Genomic DNA, 18,327 nt, shown 5'->3' with positions numbered 1-18,327 from the left:
TGGTCTCGGGACTCAAGGATCTTCCATATGAAGAACGGCTTGACAAATTACAGCTATACTCGCTCGAGGAGCGCAGAGAGAGGGGGGACATGATCGAGACGTTCAAGTATCTTACGGGCCGCATCGAGGCGGAGGAAGATATCTTCTTTTTCAAGGGTCCCACGACAACAAGAGGGCATCCGTGGAAAATCAGGGGCGGGAAACTACGAGGTGACACCAGGAAATTCTTTTTCACTGAAAGAGTGGTTGATCGCTGGAACAGTCTTCCACTACAGGTGATTGAGGCCAGCAGCGTGCCTGATTTTAAGGCCAAATGGGATAGACACGTGGGATCTATTCACAGAGAAAGGTAGGGGAGGGTCATTAGGGTGGGCAGACTAGATGGGCCGTGGCCCTTATCTGCCGTCTATTTCTATGTTTCTATGTTTCTATGTTACCTTTGAATTTCAAAGGCCCCAAAGTCTAGAATGACCTACCAGCCAATTTGCATCAACTCTCGTCCTTCCACCGCTTCAGGAAACTATTAAAGACAAATCTCTTCTCTTCGTAATGCCCCTGATCCACTATACTCATTTATAAGCTAAACACCTTAATAGGACTTCAATGAATGTCTGAAAAGCTTTTCTAAACTGCAGTGAATCCTTGCCGAAACTTGCGGCGTTTAAGAAACTGTATGGTATGGTAAATAGTTATGTTCTTCTGCTCAGCTGTGTTGTGTGCTCCCTCTGAAATGTTATGTGGTCATGTCAGATTTTTCGTTGGTATGTAGGGTCATGAAATGGTTAACTGTTGTTTAAAATATTGCTCTGGTCTACATAGCTGAAAACAGTGTACAATCTATTGACTTCATCTGCCTGAAATGTATGTCCCTGCCTTACCCCATTGTAAGCTGAATAGATAAGAGTTTGAGCCATGATGTACCCTGCCCTTCTGTACATGTAAGATTTAGATAAGCAGAGAAATGAGCTAGTTTCCTATAGGACTATAAGTTGTAGCCCGGAACCTATCATGTGCTGGTTTAGGACCAATAATAATTGTAGAAAGTTATAGAAGTAACAAATGAAAATTGTAGTTTTTGCATATATTAGTTTGCAAAAAGGGCATAAAAATCCGTGTATTTCCTGTTTCTGACACTCTAGTAGGCAGGCTATTAACTGCACTAGAGTCCCGGCATGCTGTGAATAAAATTTCTTGTACTTTCTTCACGCCTCTGACATTGTGTGTCCAAGTGACCTTTCAGGTACTCAATAAAGGCTTGAAAGACTGTTCGATACGTCTCACTCTTTTATTCTCGATCAAAATGGGTAGGGCAGGTGACGGGTGAGACAGAAGGTCTGGGTGAATCAAGAAGAAAGCAGGTGAGGGTTGAGAGAGAAGCGGGTCAAAGTACGGCAGAGCTCAACCGATCCATTCCCAAGGTGAAATATTCCCGTCTTTCCTTTAGAACGTGAATGAGTTGAACCAATGGTTGTCCGCCATCCGGAAGGCGAGTATCTACAATGAGAGGATGCTGCCCAGCTGTCATCCAGGTGCTTTCCGCAGCGGGCGCTGGACATGCTGCCTGCAGTCGGACCGGGCAGGTAACATCACTGCTGTCACACTTTTTAGAGACAAGCAACCATGTGTAGGACACTTTTACAACTGAAGGGAAAGGAGAATGCTTTACACAAGGAATGGAAGAAGTCACGTGGAGGGGCAGATTCATAGACAATGGCGCGAAAGACAAAGGCGCGCCCGGACAATTGAGCGCAGCGCGGAGGCGCGCGCCGCTCAAAATTTCAGTTTTTTAGGGGCTCCGACGGGGGTTTTTGTTGGGGAACCCCCCCCCCCACTTTACTTAATAGACATCACGCCGGCGTTATGGGGGGTTTGGGGGGTTGTAACCCTCCACATTTTACAGTAAACTTAACTTTTTCCCTAAAAACAGGGAAAAAGTAAAGTTTTAAGTAAAATGTGGGGGGTTACAACCCCCCAAACCCCCCACGCCCCCCCCCCCGTCGGAGCCCTAAAAACAGTAATTTTGAGCGGCGCACGCCTCCACGCTGTGCTCAATTGTCTGGGCGTGCCTTTGTCCCGGCGGCGCTTTTGACCTGACATCGGAGGGGCATTTTGATAGGACGTCTGAGTCTGAGGATGGGGGTTTGGGGCAAGATGTCCACAAACCCAGTGTCCCTTTTCAAAACTGACAGACGTCTTATCTTTTATTTTTGAAAATGACCTCTGTATAAAATTTGGTCTTTAGGACGTCTTTCTTTTTGGCCATTTTCAAAAATAAAAATGTCCACATGGAAAACACACAAAAGCAAGTTTTGTAGATGTACACCATTTGTCTGATGGTGGCAGAGGAAGCCCCATCAGCTGAGCCATTTTCGGGCATTCCTGGCTCAGCTGATGAGGATTCCCCCTGCCAGGAACAGCTGAACCCTACACCTCTCCCCCTAAAATCCATGGACCCTCCTCGACACCCTCCCAAGTTGTAAGATCCTATCCACATACCCCTACATTGTCCAGACCTTCCCCAGCATCCCCCCACATACCCCAACATTGCTGGACCCCCTGACATCCCCCAACATTGCTGAACCCCCTGCCCCTCCCCGACATCCCCCAACATTGTTGGACCCCTCTCCCACATCCCAGGAACCCCCCCCCCCCCCACGGATCTGCCAATGACAGATCAGCAGGAGAGAAGCCCACTCCCTCCTGCCTACAGGGCAATGTGCTGCGATGATGGGCCTTCCCCTTTCCAATGCATCTTGGGAAGCGGTGGGAGGGGCTGAAGGCCCTGATTGGCTCAATTAGAAGTGCTGCTGATCATCCAGAAAGTTTGTTTTGATTATCGGTTCTTGGACGTCCCTGCTATAAAGACATCCAAGTGCTGACTTAAGCAGGTTTACAGACATTTTAAAGTTTTGATTATGCCCCTCACAGCCTCTATTTCCTTTATTACTGCAATACAAGTTTGTTATTTTCTGAGCTTTCTGACCTTTTCAGATTTCTTTTCAGTTCTCTGAAATCACAATTACAAATCACTTTACCAACTGGCAATGCGTTTGAAGATTAAATTAAACTTTGTAATATGAAACAAAAGTGTATCAGCTTCTAACATGCCTTGGAAAAGCGTTTCAGTCCAAGCATCATTATGAGAGAAAATACTTCTGAGATTTTTTTCAACAGTTCCAATTTGTCACCAGGTTTTCTTCTCTCTCCTCCTGACTGTAGAGCCCCAGGTGGCTGCAAAAAAAAAAAAAAAAACAACAAAAAACTGTGGGAAGCCTCCCAGGAATAGATCGTTCCAAAATATTTCCAAGTTTACAGCACCTAACCAGGAGTTCCACTCACACCTACGGAATGAGTTTGGAGGTTACGCTGGACCGTAAAGGTCACTTTTCCAGCCAGATGTCAGAGATTTGCATAAGAGCCCGATGAAATCGGTATCCAAATTCTGGATGCGGTGTGGAGTCTAGCAGGTCTTTGAGTCCCTACGCTGGGCCATGTGCTCTTCCCTTAACATTCTTTGCTCTTCCGTTCCAGGTCGGGGCTGCAGCCGGACTCATTCTGCAGTGACCCTCGGAGACTGGAGTGACCCCCTCGACCCAGATGCTGAGGCACAGATGGTGTATCGGCAGCTCCTGCTCGGAAGGGACAAGCTCAGGTTAGGCCCTGCATGACGTAGGGTTGAGGTGGTGTGGCAAGCCAACGAGGTGAGGCTGCAGAATGTAGGGTTGAGGACTTCTGGTATCTAAGTTACTTTATATAAGCTTCAGGTATGCAGAAGAACTCTAGAACCTGGGTTCTAGAGTGGTGGTTCCCAGTTTGTTCATCTTCAAGGACCACCTAGTAAGTCCAGTTCTCGGAGTATTCACCTCTCATTCTCCTCTCTGCTTGTCTCCTCTGCATTCTTTCTCTGAGCTCCTATCACAGGGGCGACTTTATATAGCGGACACACACATATAGGGTTATCAGATTTTCGCGAAGGATAATCCAGACCCATGGCCACGCCCCCAGGCCTGCCCCATTCCGCCTGTGTCATGCCCCGTTCTGCTGCCCCTAGACGGCATCCGCGTATGCGTGGACACAATGCAATGATGTCACCGCGTTGCGTTACCCCTTCCCGATGCGATTTTCACGGGAAGCTTTTCAAGACCTGGACAAAGTGCCGTGTTTTGAAAAGCCGTCCTCGAATGTCTTGTAACCCTACACACATGGCTCAGTTTCGGCTGAAGTTGAAAAGTCGTACCCGCCTCCCCAGCTCCCTTCCAGATGGAGAACGGATTCCTGCGTCCACCAAGCTCTTGAGCATCAGTAGGCCCTTCCCAGGCCTGTCTTAACAAGCCCTGGTGATCTAGTGACCTCTTCAAGGGGCAGGAAAGAACTCCACTCTTTCCTGCCCACTGTCCTGCTCATTGCCGCCTCCACTTTAAAATGGCAATCGAGTGAACATAAAGAGGAAAAAAATAATGAAGGGTGGAAGAATAACCAGAGTAGTGGTTGCTGGATAGGATTGATGTCAAAGAGATGCAAAGAGACAAAGTTATTGTTTAGGAAAATGAGTTTAGTAGACAGAAAAAGCACAGTTACTTACCGTAACAGGTGTTATCCAGGGACAGCAGGCAGATATTCTTTACGCATGGGTGACGTCACCGACGGAGCCCACGGTACGGACCTTTTTACTAGAAAGTTCTAGTTGGCCGCACCGCGCGTGCGCGAGTGCCTTCCCGCCCGACGGAGGAGTGCGTGGTCCCCAGTTAGTATAAGCCAGCTAAGAAGCCAACCCGGGGAGGAGGGTGGGACGTAAGAATATCTGCCTGCTGTCCCTGGATAACACCTGTTACGGTAAGTAACTGTGCTTTATCCCAGGACAAGCAGGCAGCATATTCTTTACGCATGGGTGACCTCCAAGCTAACAAAGAGGGAGGAGGGATGGTTGGCCATTAGGAAAATAAATTCTGAAGTACAGATTGGCCGAAGTGCCCATCCCGTCTGGAGAAAGCATCCAGACAGTAGTGAGTAGTGAATGTGTGAACTGAGGACCAGGTGGCCGCCTTGCAGATTTCCTCAATGGGTGTGGAACGGAGGAAAGCAACAGAAGCGGCCATAGCTCTTACCCTGTGGGCCGTGACAGCACCGTCTAGTGACAGACCGGCCCGAGCGTAACAGAACGCGATGCAAGCTGCAAGCCAGTTGGATAGCGTCCGTTTAGAGACCGGTCGACCCAAACGATTCGGGTCGAAGGTCAGGAAGAGCTGAGGGGACAAGCGGTGAGCCCTTGTACGATCGAGATAGTAAGCCAGGGCACGCTTGCAGTCAAGACTGTGCAATGCCTGTTCTCCGGGATGTGAATGAGGTTTCGGGAAGAACACAGGCAAAACAATGGACTGGTTGAGGTGAAAAGCTGAGACCACCTTTGGAAGGAATTTTGGATGGGTGCGCAGAACCACCTTGTCATGGTGAAAAATAGTGAACGGTGGATCGGCAACCAGTGCATGAAGCTCACTAACCCTCCTGGCAGAGGTGATGGCAATGAGGAAAAGAACCTTCCATGTCAGAAATTTGAGCGAAGTTGTGGCAAGTGGCTCAAAGGGAGGTTTCATGAGGGCAGACAAAACCACATTCAGGTCCCAGACGACCGGAGGAGGCTTCAGAGGTGGTTTGATGTTGAAGAGGCCCCTCATGAATCGGGAAACCAGAGGGTGAGCCGTGAGAGGTTTTCCTAGGACAGGCTCATGAAATGCCGTGATGGCACTGAGATGGACTCTGATTGAGGTAGACTTGAGGCCTGCGTTGGACAGGGAGAGTAAGTAGTCCAGAACAGTTTCCACCGCTAAGGAGGTGGGATTGTGATGATGACGGAGGCACCAAGAGGAGAACCTGGTCCACTTCTGATGGTAACATTGGAGGGTGGCCGGTTTCCTGGAGGCGTCCAAAATGAGACGGACAGGCTGAGACAGATTTCCTGAAGAGGTCAGCCCGAGAGAAACCAAGCTGTCAGGTGGAGGGAAGACAGATTGGGATGTAGTAGAGACTGATGTTGCTGTGTAAGTAGAGTAGGAAACACAGGCAGAGGAATGGGCTCCCTGGAGCTGAGTTGAAGTAGAAGGGAGAACCAGTGTTGACGAGGCCACCGGGGAGCTATGAGGATCATGGTGGCTCCGTCCCTGCGGAGTTTGGATAAAGTCCGCAACATCAGAGGTAGAGGAGGAAAGGCATAGAGGAACCGATCCGTCCAGTCGAGAAGGAATGCATCCGGGGCCAGACGATGAGGAGAGAAGAGTCTGGAGCAGAACTGGGGCAGCTGATGGTTGTGAGGAGCTGCGAATAGGTCCATCTGCGGAGTGCCCCAGCGAGCAAAGATGGAGTGGAGCGTGGGAGGATCCAAAGTCCACTCGTGAGGTTGAAGGACGCGGCTGAGATTGTCGGCCAGGGAGTTCTGTTCGCCCTGGATGTAGACCGCCTTGAGGAAGAGACTGCGGGCCGTGGCCCAGGTCCAAATACGAAGAGCCTCCTGACAAAGGAGGCGAGATCCTGTGCCGCCCTGTTTGTTTATGTAGTACATGGCGACTTGGTTGTCCGTGCACAGGAGCAGAACCTGAGGACAAAGAAGGTGCTGGAAGGCCTTGAGAGCATAGAACATGGCCCGTAGTTCTAGAAAATTGATGTGATGTCGACGCTCCTGTGGGGTCCAAAGACCCTGGGTGCGTAGGTCTCCCAGGTGAGCTCCCCATGCATAAGGGGAGGCATCCGTGGTGATGATCATGGAATGTGGGGGCAGATGCAACAGAAGGCCCCTGGAAAGGTTTGAGGAGTTCAACCACCATTGTAGAGATCGCTGAAGAGATGATGTCACAGAGATGGGATGAGAAAGAAGATTCGAGGTCTGAGACCACTGGTCGGCCAGAGTCCATTGAGGTGTCCTGAGGTGGAGTCGTGCTAAGGGAAGCACATGCACCGTTGATGCCATGTGTCCCAGGAGGACCATCATCTGTCGAGCTGGGATGGTGTGATGAAGGAGCACCTGATGACAGAGGTGGAGCAGAGTCCGTCGACGATCGGAGGGGAGGAATGCCCTCATTAGTGTGGTATCGAGAACTGCTCCGATGAACTGAAGGCGCTGTGTGGGAAGCAGATGCGACTTGGGGTAGTTGATCTCGAACCCCAGTAGATGGAGAAGAGAGATGGTATGTTGAGTGGCTTGTAGCACAAGAGGAGACGTAGGAGCTGTCACTAACCAATCGTCCAAGTAGGGAAACACTTGGAGGTTGTGAGACCTGAGGAAGGCCGCCGCCACAATGAGGCATTTGGTGAACACCCTGGGTGATGAAGCGAGGCCAAAAGGTAGCACCTTGTACTGATAATGGCGATGGTGCACCTGGAATCGCAGGTAGCGACGTGAAGTTGGATTGATTGGTATGTGAGTGTAGGCCTCTTTGAGGTCCAGGGAACATAGCCAGTCGTTGTGAGAGAGATGAGGGTAAAGCGTGGCAAGGGAGAGCATTCTGAACTTCTCCTTGACTAGACACTTGTTGAGGTCCCTGAGATCGAGAATGGGACGAAGGTCTCCTGTCTTTTTGGGTACCAGGAAGTAGCGGGAGTAGAATCCCTGACCCCTTTGATCTGGAGGTACTTCTTCGATGGCATTGAGAAGGAGGAGGGATTGAACCTCCCTCAGGAGGAGGGGGGTTTGAGTTGAGAGAGAAGCAGACTCGACGGGAGGATTGTCTGGCGGAAGAGTCTGGAAGTTGAGGGAGTAGCCGTGGCGGATGATGTTGAGGACCCACTGGTCCGATGTGATGACCTCCCAACGGCTGAAGAAAATGTGGAGCCTGCCTCCGATTGGCTGAGGAAGAGGCAATGAGGGTGGAAGACTGGCTAAGCCCTGGAGAGAGGAGTCAAAAGGGCTGAGAAGGTTTGGCAGGAGGAAGAGGCTTTGCAGGTTGATTAGGCTGGGCACGAGCCTGGGTGTGTTGGTGCTGGCGGGCCCGCCTAGGTTGCTGTGCAGGTGGGTTGAGCGGTCTGGCAGAGAACCGGCGTTGATATGATGTCTGCGGTCTATAAGGACGAGCAGGAGGAGTCTTTTTCTTTGGTTTAATGAGAGTATCCCATCTGGTCTCATGGGCGGAGAGCTTCTGAGTGGTGGTATCCAGGGACTCTCCGAATAGTTCATCTCCCAGACATGGGGCGTTGGCTAGACGGTCCTGATGGTTGACGTCTAGATCAGAGACCCTGAGCCAGGCCAGGCGGCGCATAGCCACAGCGATGGCAGATGCACGGGAGGAGAGCTCAAAGGAGTCATAGACAGAGCGCACCATGAACTTCCTCAGTTGAAGCAGGCTGGAGATGTGCTGCTGGAAAAGAGGGACCTTGTGCTCCGGCATGTATTTTTGCATGGAGGAGAGTTGCATTACCAGATGTTTCAGGTAGAAGGAAAAATGGAAGGAGTAGTTGTTTGCCCTATTGGCAAGCATGGCATTTTGGAAGAGCCGTTTGCCAAATTTGTCCATAGTTTTTCCTTCTCTGCCAGGAGGGGTGGAGGCATACACACTGGTGCCCTGAGTCTTTTTCAAGGTGGATTCTACCAGGAGAGACTCGTGGGGCAGTTGGGGTTTATCAAAACCTGGGATTGGTATGACCCTATAGAGACTGTCCAATTTACGGGGGGCCCCAGGGACAGTTAGCGGGTTCTCCCAATTTTTATAAAAAGTTTCCCGTAGGATATCGTGAACAGGTAACTTTAGGAACTCCTTGGGAGGTTGATCGAAATCCAGAGCCTCCAGGAAAGCTTGTGACTTTTTGGAGTCAGATTCCAATGGCAAAGACAAAGCCCCTGACAACTCCCTGAGAAATTTAGAGAAGGAAGATTGTTCAGGTTTGGAAGTGGTCTCGGGTGCGGAAGGCTCTTCGTCCGACGACGATGCATCCTCCTCGGTACCGGGGGGGGATTCTTCCCATAGGTCCGGGTCTCTGACATCGGTGGTTGCGTGTCGAGAGACCGGAGTGGACGGGTCGGCATGGTGAGTCTTAGACAAAGACTTGCCTGAGCGTACCGAGACATTCCCTGGCGATGTAGACCTGTGTCTGTCCCGATCCCGGGAAGAACGGTGCCGGTCTGGGTCTTGGGAAGACCGGTGCCGGTCCGGGTCATGGGAAGACCGGTGTCCTGCTCGGTCCCGAGGAGGATCCGTCGTCGTTAAGGCGACTGGCTCGTGCGGTGCCGAGAGAATGGGCATGGAAGAGTCCATAGGTACCAATGGAGTGGATACCGGTTGGACGGTGTGGGGCTCGGGCCGGTCTGGTACCGAGAGCAGCGGTGCCAAGATAGATGGTAAGAGCTGCTGAAGTTGCTGGTGGAGTTGCTCTTGCAACTTGTCCTGGAGGATGGCCGCAATGCGGTCATCCAGGGGAGGCACCGGAACCACTTTTTTCTTTTTTGGTTCCTTGGGTGCCGCTCTACACTCCGGCGATGAGGGAGCCGATGACGAGGCACTCACCGATATCGGAGTGGAGCGTTTCTTGGCCCGGCGTGGAGCCGAGAGGACTGGTGCCGTCCCCGAGGTGGGAGGGCGCTCAAGGGTGGAAGGCTTCTTAGCCGGCTTACCTGGCGCCGGAGGCGCCGACGTCGTCTCAGGCGGCGTCGAAGTGGTCGGTGTCGATTTCGACGGTGCCGCAGATGAAGATGTCGAATCCATAGACGGGCCGGTGCCGAAAAGTAAATTCTGTTGGATTTGACGATTCTTCAACGTGCGCTTTTTAAGAGTGGCACAGCGGGTGCAGGAGTCCGCCCGATGCTCTGGTCCCAGACACTGCAAGCACCAATTGTGTGGGTCAGTGAGGGAGATCGGGCGTGCACACCGCTGGCACTTCTTAAAGCCTGGTTGCGGGGGCATGAATGGAAACACGGCCTCCGCAAAATCAAACCCCGAGGCCTGGATCGTGGCAATAGGCCCCGCCGGGGTAGGAACGAAAAAATAAAACAAAAGAAAGGTTTTTTTTTTTTTTTTTTTTTGGAATTGGGAAGAAAAAAGTACCCGAAGGTGAAAAACCGAAAAAAATAACGCGAGCGGGAAGGCAAAAGGAGGATTTCAACTCTGTTGAAAAAACACACGTCTTCTTCGCTCCGCGGAAATGAAGAAACTGGGGACCACGCACTCCTCCGTCGGGCGGGAAGGCACTCGCGCACGCGCGGTGCGGCCAACTAGAACTTTCTAGTAAAAAGGTCCGTACCGTGGGCTCCGTCGGTGACGTCACCCATGCGTAAAGAATATGCTGCCTGCTTGTCCTGGGATAATGTATTTTACAATCTTGCTGTATTGGAAACGAAGGAATCAGCTCCAATGCTAATTATCTGGGAGACGAGGGACGCACAGGCTACCCCAAAACACAAAAAGTATTTTCTGTTAATCGGGGGTTCATATATTCATGCACTGGTTCCAAAAGGGGGGAGTCTGATTTTGAGCAACTGTGATTTAGAGACCTTACAAAGAAACTAGTCGCTTCTATTGCTGTCCGGGGGCTTGAGGAGGAGGGGAGAGGTGCTGGGGGTGGGAGATGATAGTATTTCTGGAGGTCATAAGTATCCAGGCCTCCAGGACGTGGATGTTAAAGACTTTTAACAGTTTGATAAGGGGGAGGCGGAAGGAAATGTTAAAAATGGTTAACGGGTTTGCTTGTTGAATTCTGTGTTTGTACTGTCAGGAAACAATTTGAACGCAAATGTCTGTCGAGATTGCCACAGGAGGTCCTGGCAGCCATCCTGAGATTATCACTAGCGTAAGCAAGAGCGCGTTCCGGGGGGCCTCTTGCGGCAGGCTTGGCAGCCATTTGAAAGCGGTGGCGGCAACAGGCAGAGCCGCAGGTAGCAAAGAGCCGTACTTGTTATGGAAGGCCTGCTGATGCTCGGGGGAGGGAGGCGGCAGAGGCGGAAGGTAAGTCATTGGGGAAGTGGCCCAAGGTAGGATTACCAGCCGACCAGATTTCCCCCCCTTTTGAGGACACGTCCGTGGATCCGGACGGCTTTTCAAAATCCGGCACTTTGTCCGGGTTTTGAAAAGCTTCTGGCAACGAGCGATGTCAGGATGGCGCTCATGCATGCACAGATACAACCCGGTGACGTCACACCAGTGCAGCTGCGAAAGCCGTCCGATGTCGCTTGTTGCTTGTGCATGTCGAGGGGAGCAGGGCATGGGGCGGTCTGGGGGCAGAATGGGGTATCGCCAGCCGGAACAGGGCGGGCCTAGTCTGAGGCGATTTGGGAGGAGGTGAAGAGTTTTGGCTTCAGCCAAAAATGCCCCAACATTTTTGGCCAAAACTTGAACCTGAAACCGAAATTCAGTCAGCCTCTGGTTGAGACTGAAACGTTGACAAGAAATCCTGTCCTCGAAAGCTGTAATGCTGCCCCTTACCTGGCATGACTTTTTCGGTGTTAGTGGCTTTCATTTCATTCTGGGCATTGCAAAGGAATATCCGTTTCAGGAAATTTCAATACAGTTTGCAGCCATTTTGAATACTGAGGTTAACGCCCACACTTGAGCCCTCTGTGCATTTGGCACTAATCGCTTTAAGTCGCTGGCGTTGGTTTTGAGCGTTCTTCCCACTGACGGTCACAGTCCCGCCTTACACAGGCCATGCTTGTGATGGGAGCTCAGAGAAAACATGCAACGGACTTTAGAGACAGGATGAGATTCATTCTTTTAGAGCTGAATTCTTCACTGAGGGTGGATGCTACGTGATTCCTACAGCACAGTCTCTAGGTAATATTTATGCAACTCTGGGAGCTCTCCTGAGAGAAGGAGAGAAATGTCTCTCTCACACTGAAATGTATTTGGGATCAGAGAGCGTAGTGGAGAACTTGTGGGTTTGGGGAAAAAACCCACCAAAGTGAAAGGTATGTGTGTTTTCTCTGTCCATTCTGAAGACTGGGAGAGCTAAACTGCTTGGCTCCTCTTGGCCACCAGGGGCTGCTCTTTCATCACTTTTCATACATTGATAAGCCAGAAAGCTATGCTGCATTTTGCTTATTTCAAGTCCTAAAAATATGTATTCCACAATCACCAAAAATCGTGCAAAAGATCTTCAGATCTGTAGATGAATTAAGAGTTATAATTTTAATAGCTCTGAGCAGCAGTGCCCCAAGTCAGCAGCATCTGGTCACCTGCCTTACACAGGCAACCACCTGAAAGCAGACATGCCAAGCCCCACACATTTGGGCCCTTCTCCAGCTCACATGCTTAAGGGTCCAAGTTTTACACATTGGCTCCCTCCCTGCTCACTAGCGATCTGCCTCTCTTTACGGCACACTTCCCCCACCAGTCCAGCTTTGCTTCGTGCCTCCCTCTATCTCCCTGTCCCTTCTACAGGTCCAACATTGCCTTCCTACCTAACCTCTATTCCCGTCCCCCATACGAACCCTACTAATCTGTGGTATTTACCGGCATTGTAGGCAGAGATTACCACAAGCTCTCTCTGGTCAACCACAGGGTCTTTCTCACTTCACAACTTTCTGTTACCACATGAACAGAACGTAGGGGAGGGAAGGCGTTGGGACAACTGAAGAAAGCGTGTTGTAATTGCTCTTTGGAGTCCTGGTGAATACCACAGGTTTGGAAGATCTGAGGGGAAGGGGTCAGAGGAAGATAGAAAGGCAACACTGGACCAGCAAGAAGGAGGGGGGGGGATAGAGGGCATTAAGGAGAGTTGCTGGGCCTTCAAGAGGAAATGAGGTGAGGGAAGCAGATACAGTATTAAGCTGGACAGGAATGAAAGGGAGGGGACAAAATGCAGCATATGAATGGAAGGAGGGGGATGGGGGGATGCACATGGGTGGCTGAGAAGGGAGAGGAGGGAAAGGAAGGGAGGGACAAATGATGCACATGGCGAAGGAGAAAGGAAAGGATTGGTAGCATGGAATGTTGCTACACTTTGAGTTCTGGAATCTTGATACTCTTAGATTCTGGAATCATGCTACTCTTTGAGGATTCCGCATGGAATGTTGCTACTCTTTGGGTTTTGGCCAGATATTAATGACCTGGATTGGCCCCTGTGAAGACGGGATACTGGGCTAGATGGACCATCGGTCTGACTCAGTAAGGCTATTCTTATGTTCTTATGATGCTAGGATGCGTGGGGGGGGGAGGAAAAGAAATGCCAAGATGAATGGGTGGGGGAAGAGATAACGACAGCTGCCAAAATTAGAGGGGGGGAGAAGAAGGAAGAGCTTTCAGGATGTGAAGAGATGCCAGGACAGGTGGAGAAAGAAAGAGGGGGAGATGCTGCAAAGGGGAGACAACAGGAGTGAGGGAAGAGAGGAACACTTCCTGGACCTCTGCCTCCCCCCCCCCCTCAGCAGGGGGGAAGGAGAGAGAGAAAGATGCTGTTGGACAGGGAAAAAATAGGGACACAGAGATGGGACATGTTCAACATAGTGGGAGGATAAGAGCGGCCTGAGGCTGGGTTGGAAAGATAGGGACGCGGAGAGAAGATGGATGGTGGACACAGAGAGAAAATAAGTGCCAAATGGACAAGGAGATAGTTAAAAGCAGAAAGAGGAAAGCGGAAATCCAATGCAATCAGAAAAATAAAATGGCCAGACAACAAAGGGAAAAACAGAATTTGGGAATATATGCATCTGCCAGAACTGGTTGGAGACATGGCTGAGGGCCACGAGAAAACCCCACTCATTGGCCTTCAATCTAATCTAATCTAAATCTTAGATTTATATACTGGATCATTCCTAAAGATATAGGGCTTGACTCGATTTATAATAAAAATATGTTTACAAAGAGGTGTTGATTTTAAGATAGATCATTAGGAATTGCGTTCTAAAAAAACAGTGAAACATCATAGTTTAAAATTTTACGGAAAACGTGAAAGGATATATATGATCGTATCTGAACAGAAAGGTCGTTCCATAGTGCAGTCAGTAGAAAGGAAAAAGATAGATATGAATAGTTCCATTACTCAAAATGTTTGAAGAGTTTAAGGTTAAGGGTATCAAAAAGTCAAACAATCCTCTATAATAAAATCCTAATGCGCATGCGCACTTAGGACGGTGTGTTCCCTTGCACCGTGGTGTCTGGGTCCGTGCCGAATTCCATTTTCGAACATGGAGGCAGGGAACATGCCGGCGACTCCCCACTCCCGCCCTCACCAACTGCTGCCGCTCCTCTTCAAAGCAACTTGCTGAGGTTCGCCGGCCACTCTCCACCTCCGGTAGCACGTTCCCAAGGTGGAGAGCGGCCTGTGAGGTTCACTACAGCCGGCCGGCGAACTCAGCAGGATGCTTTGAAGAGGAGTAGCAGCGGTTCGTGCCGGTGGGCCAGAAGACACCAGGAAGCCGGGATTTGAGGGAGGGAAGAACAGGGATGGCAAAACAGGGGGCATTGGAGAGGGAAAGGGGGCTGCTTTGGGGGGAGGGGTGTGCTGGGGGGCAGACAGCAATCATGCTTTGCTCTGAGAGGGGGGGGAACAGAAGGGGGCTACGAAGAGACAGGCAGGCATGGCACAACAGAGAAATACAGGCAGGCAGGGGGCCAGGGAGACAGACAGAAAGAAAGACAGACAGACAGGGGCCAGGGAGAGACACAGACAGAAAGAATGACAGACAGACAGCGTCCAAGGAGAGAGAGACAAAGAAAAAAAACCAGACAGACAGACATCTACTCTAGCACCCGTTAATGTAACAGGCTTAAACACTAGTCTATGAATAATTTTATAAACGATACTCTGTAATGAAACTGGAGCCAGTGTAAGTTCTTAAACAATGTATAAGTGCTGGTGTTTATACACGTGGGTGGTGACTTTGTGGCCCTTAAATAATGGACTAAATTCAGTAAATGGTGGCCAAACTATAGACCAGTGTTTTTCAAACTTTCTCGAGCCAGGGCACCCTAAAGATAGTGGCCACGGCTTGAGGCACCCAGAAGTGCGCGGACGTCGCCGTGATGACATCACACGTATGTGTGACATCATCACGTCCACGTCCGTGCTTGTGCAGAGGCCCTCCAGATGGGCCCTGAGACGCCAGTAGGGGGTGCCATCAGGGAAGAGGGCCGGAGAGAAGGAGAGGCACAAGCTAAGTACCCCAAGTATCAACTGAGTACCCCAACCACAGACCTCCCTAGGCCCCCCCCAAACTCTGCCCCAGATCCCATCCCCTTTACTAATTATAATGCAACTTTTTCCATTCATTTTTCATATACACAGCAGATATAAATTCTCAGAACTGACACATTTCAATCACTATATTGAAAATAAAATCATTTTACCTACCGATGATTCTCTGCAGGCTGCTGTAATTAACTTTTAAGGGTGAGACCAGGAGGCCAGGGGGGAAGCTGGAGGATGCTAGTTCAGTATTCCTAAGGCACATCGATGCCTAATTTTCTTTTATAAACAAGTGCCTGAGGGAATATCGAACCCCCATCCCAACACACACACACAATGCTTTGTACCCTTTCTTTCTTTCAGACAGACCTACCTTGGATTCTCTGATGCAGGAACAGCACGAAACCGGGAGGAGAGGTCATGTGGCATCTCTGCCAAGCACGGTATGTGGGTTCCTTTGTTTTCTGGGTTCTCTCTAGAGGTTTTCTCAACAGTGCATTGGTATATACAGAGGGAGGACTATGTGTTAATGTCATACCTGAATCCACAGTGCCACACTTGGTACCATGCCCGAGGGAGCAGTGGCTTAAGGGGGGTGGGCGGTGGTCCGCTCTGGACGCCATGTCGGTGGGGGAACCAGCATCACTCCTCCTCTTCACATCCGTGCATGCTCAGAGGCCCTCCAGATGCGGGAAAGAAGAAGAGACAAGGTTTGTATGGGGGCGGAGCTGAGGGGAACAGGGCGGGGCCAGGCGCACTCTTTTTTTCTTGAACAAATCTGGTAACCCTAGTTCAGTGGTCTCAAAGTCAAACCCTTTGCAGGGTCACATTTTGGATTTGTAGGTACTTGGAGGGCCTCAAAAAAAATAGTTGTCTTATTTTTTTTATTTTTTTTTAATTTATCATTTTAATTGATCATACAAGCATAATAAACATACTCGAACACAGATTTGTAATTTCCAAGAAGAAAATAATCTAACATGGGAACCCACAAAAAAGAAAAACATAATTTAGTCCACAAATAATATGGAGTCAAAGAATAGAAATAAAAAAAAAGAAATAACAATCTATCATCTTAGGAGCATTCACAAAGGACGCAGGAAGCTGCCAGTTCGCGCTACTCTTTTGGAACGGCAACAGAACCAATTATGATTTCACTACCTTCTTTAGCCACAATAAATTCTAACAATTGTTTGGGCTCAAAAAAAAGAAAATTTTTCCCACCATAGGTAACACAATATTTTGACGGAAACTTCAAAAGTTAATTAATGTCTTATTAAAGAAATGACAATTTTGCAGGAGGTAAAACTCTTTATAAATCTTTCCTTTTGGCTAAGTCTTAATAATAATATGGTCTTTTATAGCTAAAGAGACATGTGATCAAGAAACTGTTTTATTTTACTTTTGTGATTATGATAAGCATACCGAGGGCCTCAAAATAGAAACATAGAAACATAGAAATAGACAGCAGCTAAGGGCCAAGGCCCATCTAGTCTGCCCACCCCAATGACCCCCCCCCCCTACCTTTCTCTGTGAATAGATCCCACGTGTCTATCCCATTTGGCCTTAAAATCAGGCACGCTGCTGGCCTCAATCACCTGTAGTGGAAGACTATTCCAGCGATCAACCACCCTTTCAGTGAAAAAGAATTTCCTGGTGTCACCTCGTAGTTTCCCGCCCCTGATTTTCCACGGATGCCCTCTTGTTGTCGTGGGACCCTTGAAAAGGAAGATTTCTTCCTCTGTCTCTATGCGGCCCGAGAGATACTTGAACGTCTCGATCATGTCCCCCCTCTCTCTGCGCTCCTCGAGCGAGTATAGCTGCAATTTGTTTAGCCGTTCCCCGTATGGAAGATCCTTGAGTCCCGAGACCATCCGGGTGGCCATTCTCTGAACCGACTCCAGTCTCAGCACATCCTTGCGATAATGCGGCCTCCAGAATTGCACACAGTATTCCAGATGGGGCTTCACCACGGATCTATACAATGGCATAATGACTTCCGGCTTTCGGCTGACGAAACCCCTGCGTATGCAACCTATGACTTGTCTTACTTTGGATGAAGCTTGCTCCACTTGATTGATAGAACCTGGTGGGCCGTATGTGGCCACGGGCCACGAGTTTGAGACCACTGGACTAGAACCATGTAAAGATAGGACTGCGTTTAATGTGGCCCTATTTATGCGGTTACCATAGCCTGTTACATGCTAAATAGGCAAGCTCTTCCCCTGGAGCATCCGCAAAATAGCTGGCTTTAGCTTGAGCACTACCTGGACATTTTCCGTGGCACTGTCCGGTTTGGTGTTGCTGAAGACACCCAGTTATCCTGGCCGAACGGCCAGGAGCCCTCTCCTGGTAAAAAGGCTCCAGCTTGCTCACAGTATTAGAAGTCCACAATCTCCTTTCAGGTGTGCTCGCTTCTGCTCTCCAGGTTCTCTTCCCTGCGGAAGGGTTTGCCCTCTCCCTGCTCCTGCGCAAGTGCTGGACAGAGCCCTTACCAGTCTTTTTTTGTGACCATAACACTGCGATAAACAGCCAGATAAATTGGGTGATCCCCCCCTCCCCGCTCCCAGAAGTGTAAACTAATGATGCAGCCAGCAGCATAGCGAGGGCGAGAGCCATCCTCCCCCACCCCACCCCTGCTTCTTCCACGATCCCCCCTGCCGTGCTTGCGACCCCTTCCCTTTCCCCCCTCCCTCTGACGTCACTTCTTATGCGCGACACCTGGAAGGGACGTCAGTCGGAGAGACAACACAGTCGTGAGAAGATGTTGCTCGTGGCAGTGAAGAACTAGAAGCATGGGGGAAGGAAAGGAGGACGCGCACAGGGCGAGGGGAGGAATGGAAAAAGGCAGGGGGAGCGGTGAGGAAGAGGGGAGCTGGCGCCGCCCCAATATGGCACCAGGGGCAGACCGCCCTTCCCCCCCATACTACGCCACTGGATGGAACTATGGAGGTCCCACTCAGGTCATGACCCTAAATGTGGATTTTGTATTAATGCCATCATTCTAAAAAAGGACCCAACACAGTTTAACCAGCCTTCTTTAGGAGGTCAGGAGTCCGTTGAAAATTATTTTTTTTTTCCATCAATGCGCATAAATATGTTAAAAAGGTGCCAAGGGAGATGGAGAAAGTGAATTGAAAGCCCAAAAGTTGCTTCACAGGCCAAACAATGGGTAGAATGTATATGAGATAAATTACTTAAAAAAACCCCACAAAACAGGCCTCTAAAGAC

General features: G+C 49.8%; 1 protein-coding gene across 3 annotated transcripts in view; it reads left to right on the top strand.

Annotated features, from left to right (window-relative positions):
* The window catches only part of RASAL1 (RAS protein activator like 1), a 242,943-nt gene that overhangs the window by 222,057 nt on the left and 2,559 nt on the right, over positions 1 to 18,327 (top strand). For 2 of the 3 annotated variants that reach the window (XM_033956049.1, XM_033956051.1), the window contains 3 exons: positions 1,445 to 1,580; positions 3,532 to 3,652; positions 15,460 to 15,539. In XM_033956049.1, coding sequence (XP_033811940.1) covers positions 1,445 to 1,580; positions 3,532 to 3,652; positions 15,460 to 15,539 — 337 coding nt within the window. The remainder of the gene's footprint in view (positions 1 to 1,444; positions 1,581 to 3,531; positions 3,653 to 15,459; positions 15,540 to 18,327) is intronic. The other variant, XM_033956050.1, reaches the window with a different exon arrangement.

Source organism: Geotrypetes seraphini, chromosome 8 (genome assembly GCF_902459505.1).
Source record: "Geotrypetes seraphini chromosome 8, aGeoSer1.1, whole genome shotgun sequence".
Taxonomy (NCBI): domain Eukaryota; kingdom Metazoa; phylum Chordata; class Amphibia; order Gymnophiona; family Dermophiidae; genus Geotrypetes; species Geotrypetes seraphini.
This window is presented reverse-complemented; position numbering and strand designations above follow the sequence as displayed.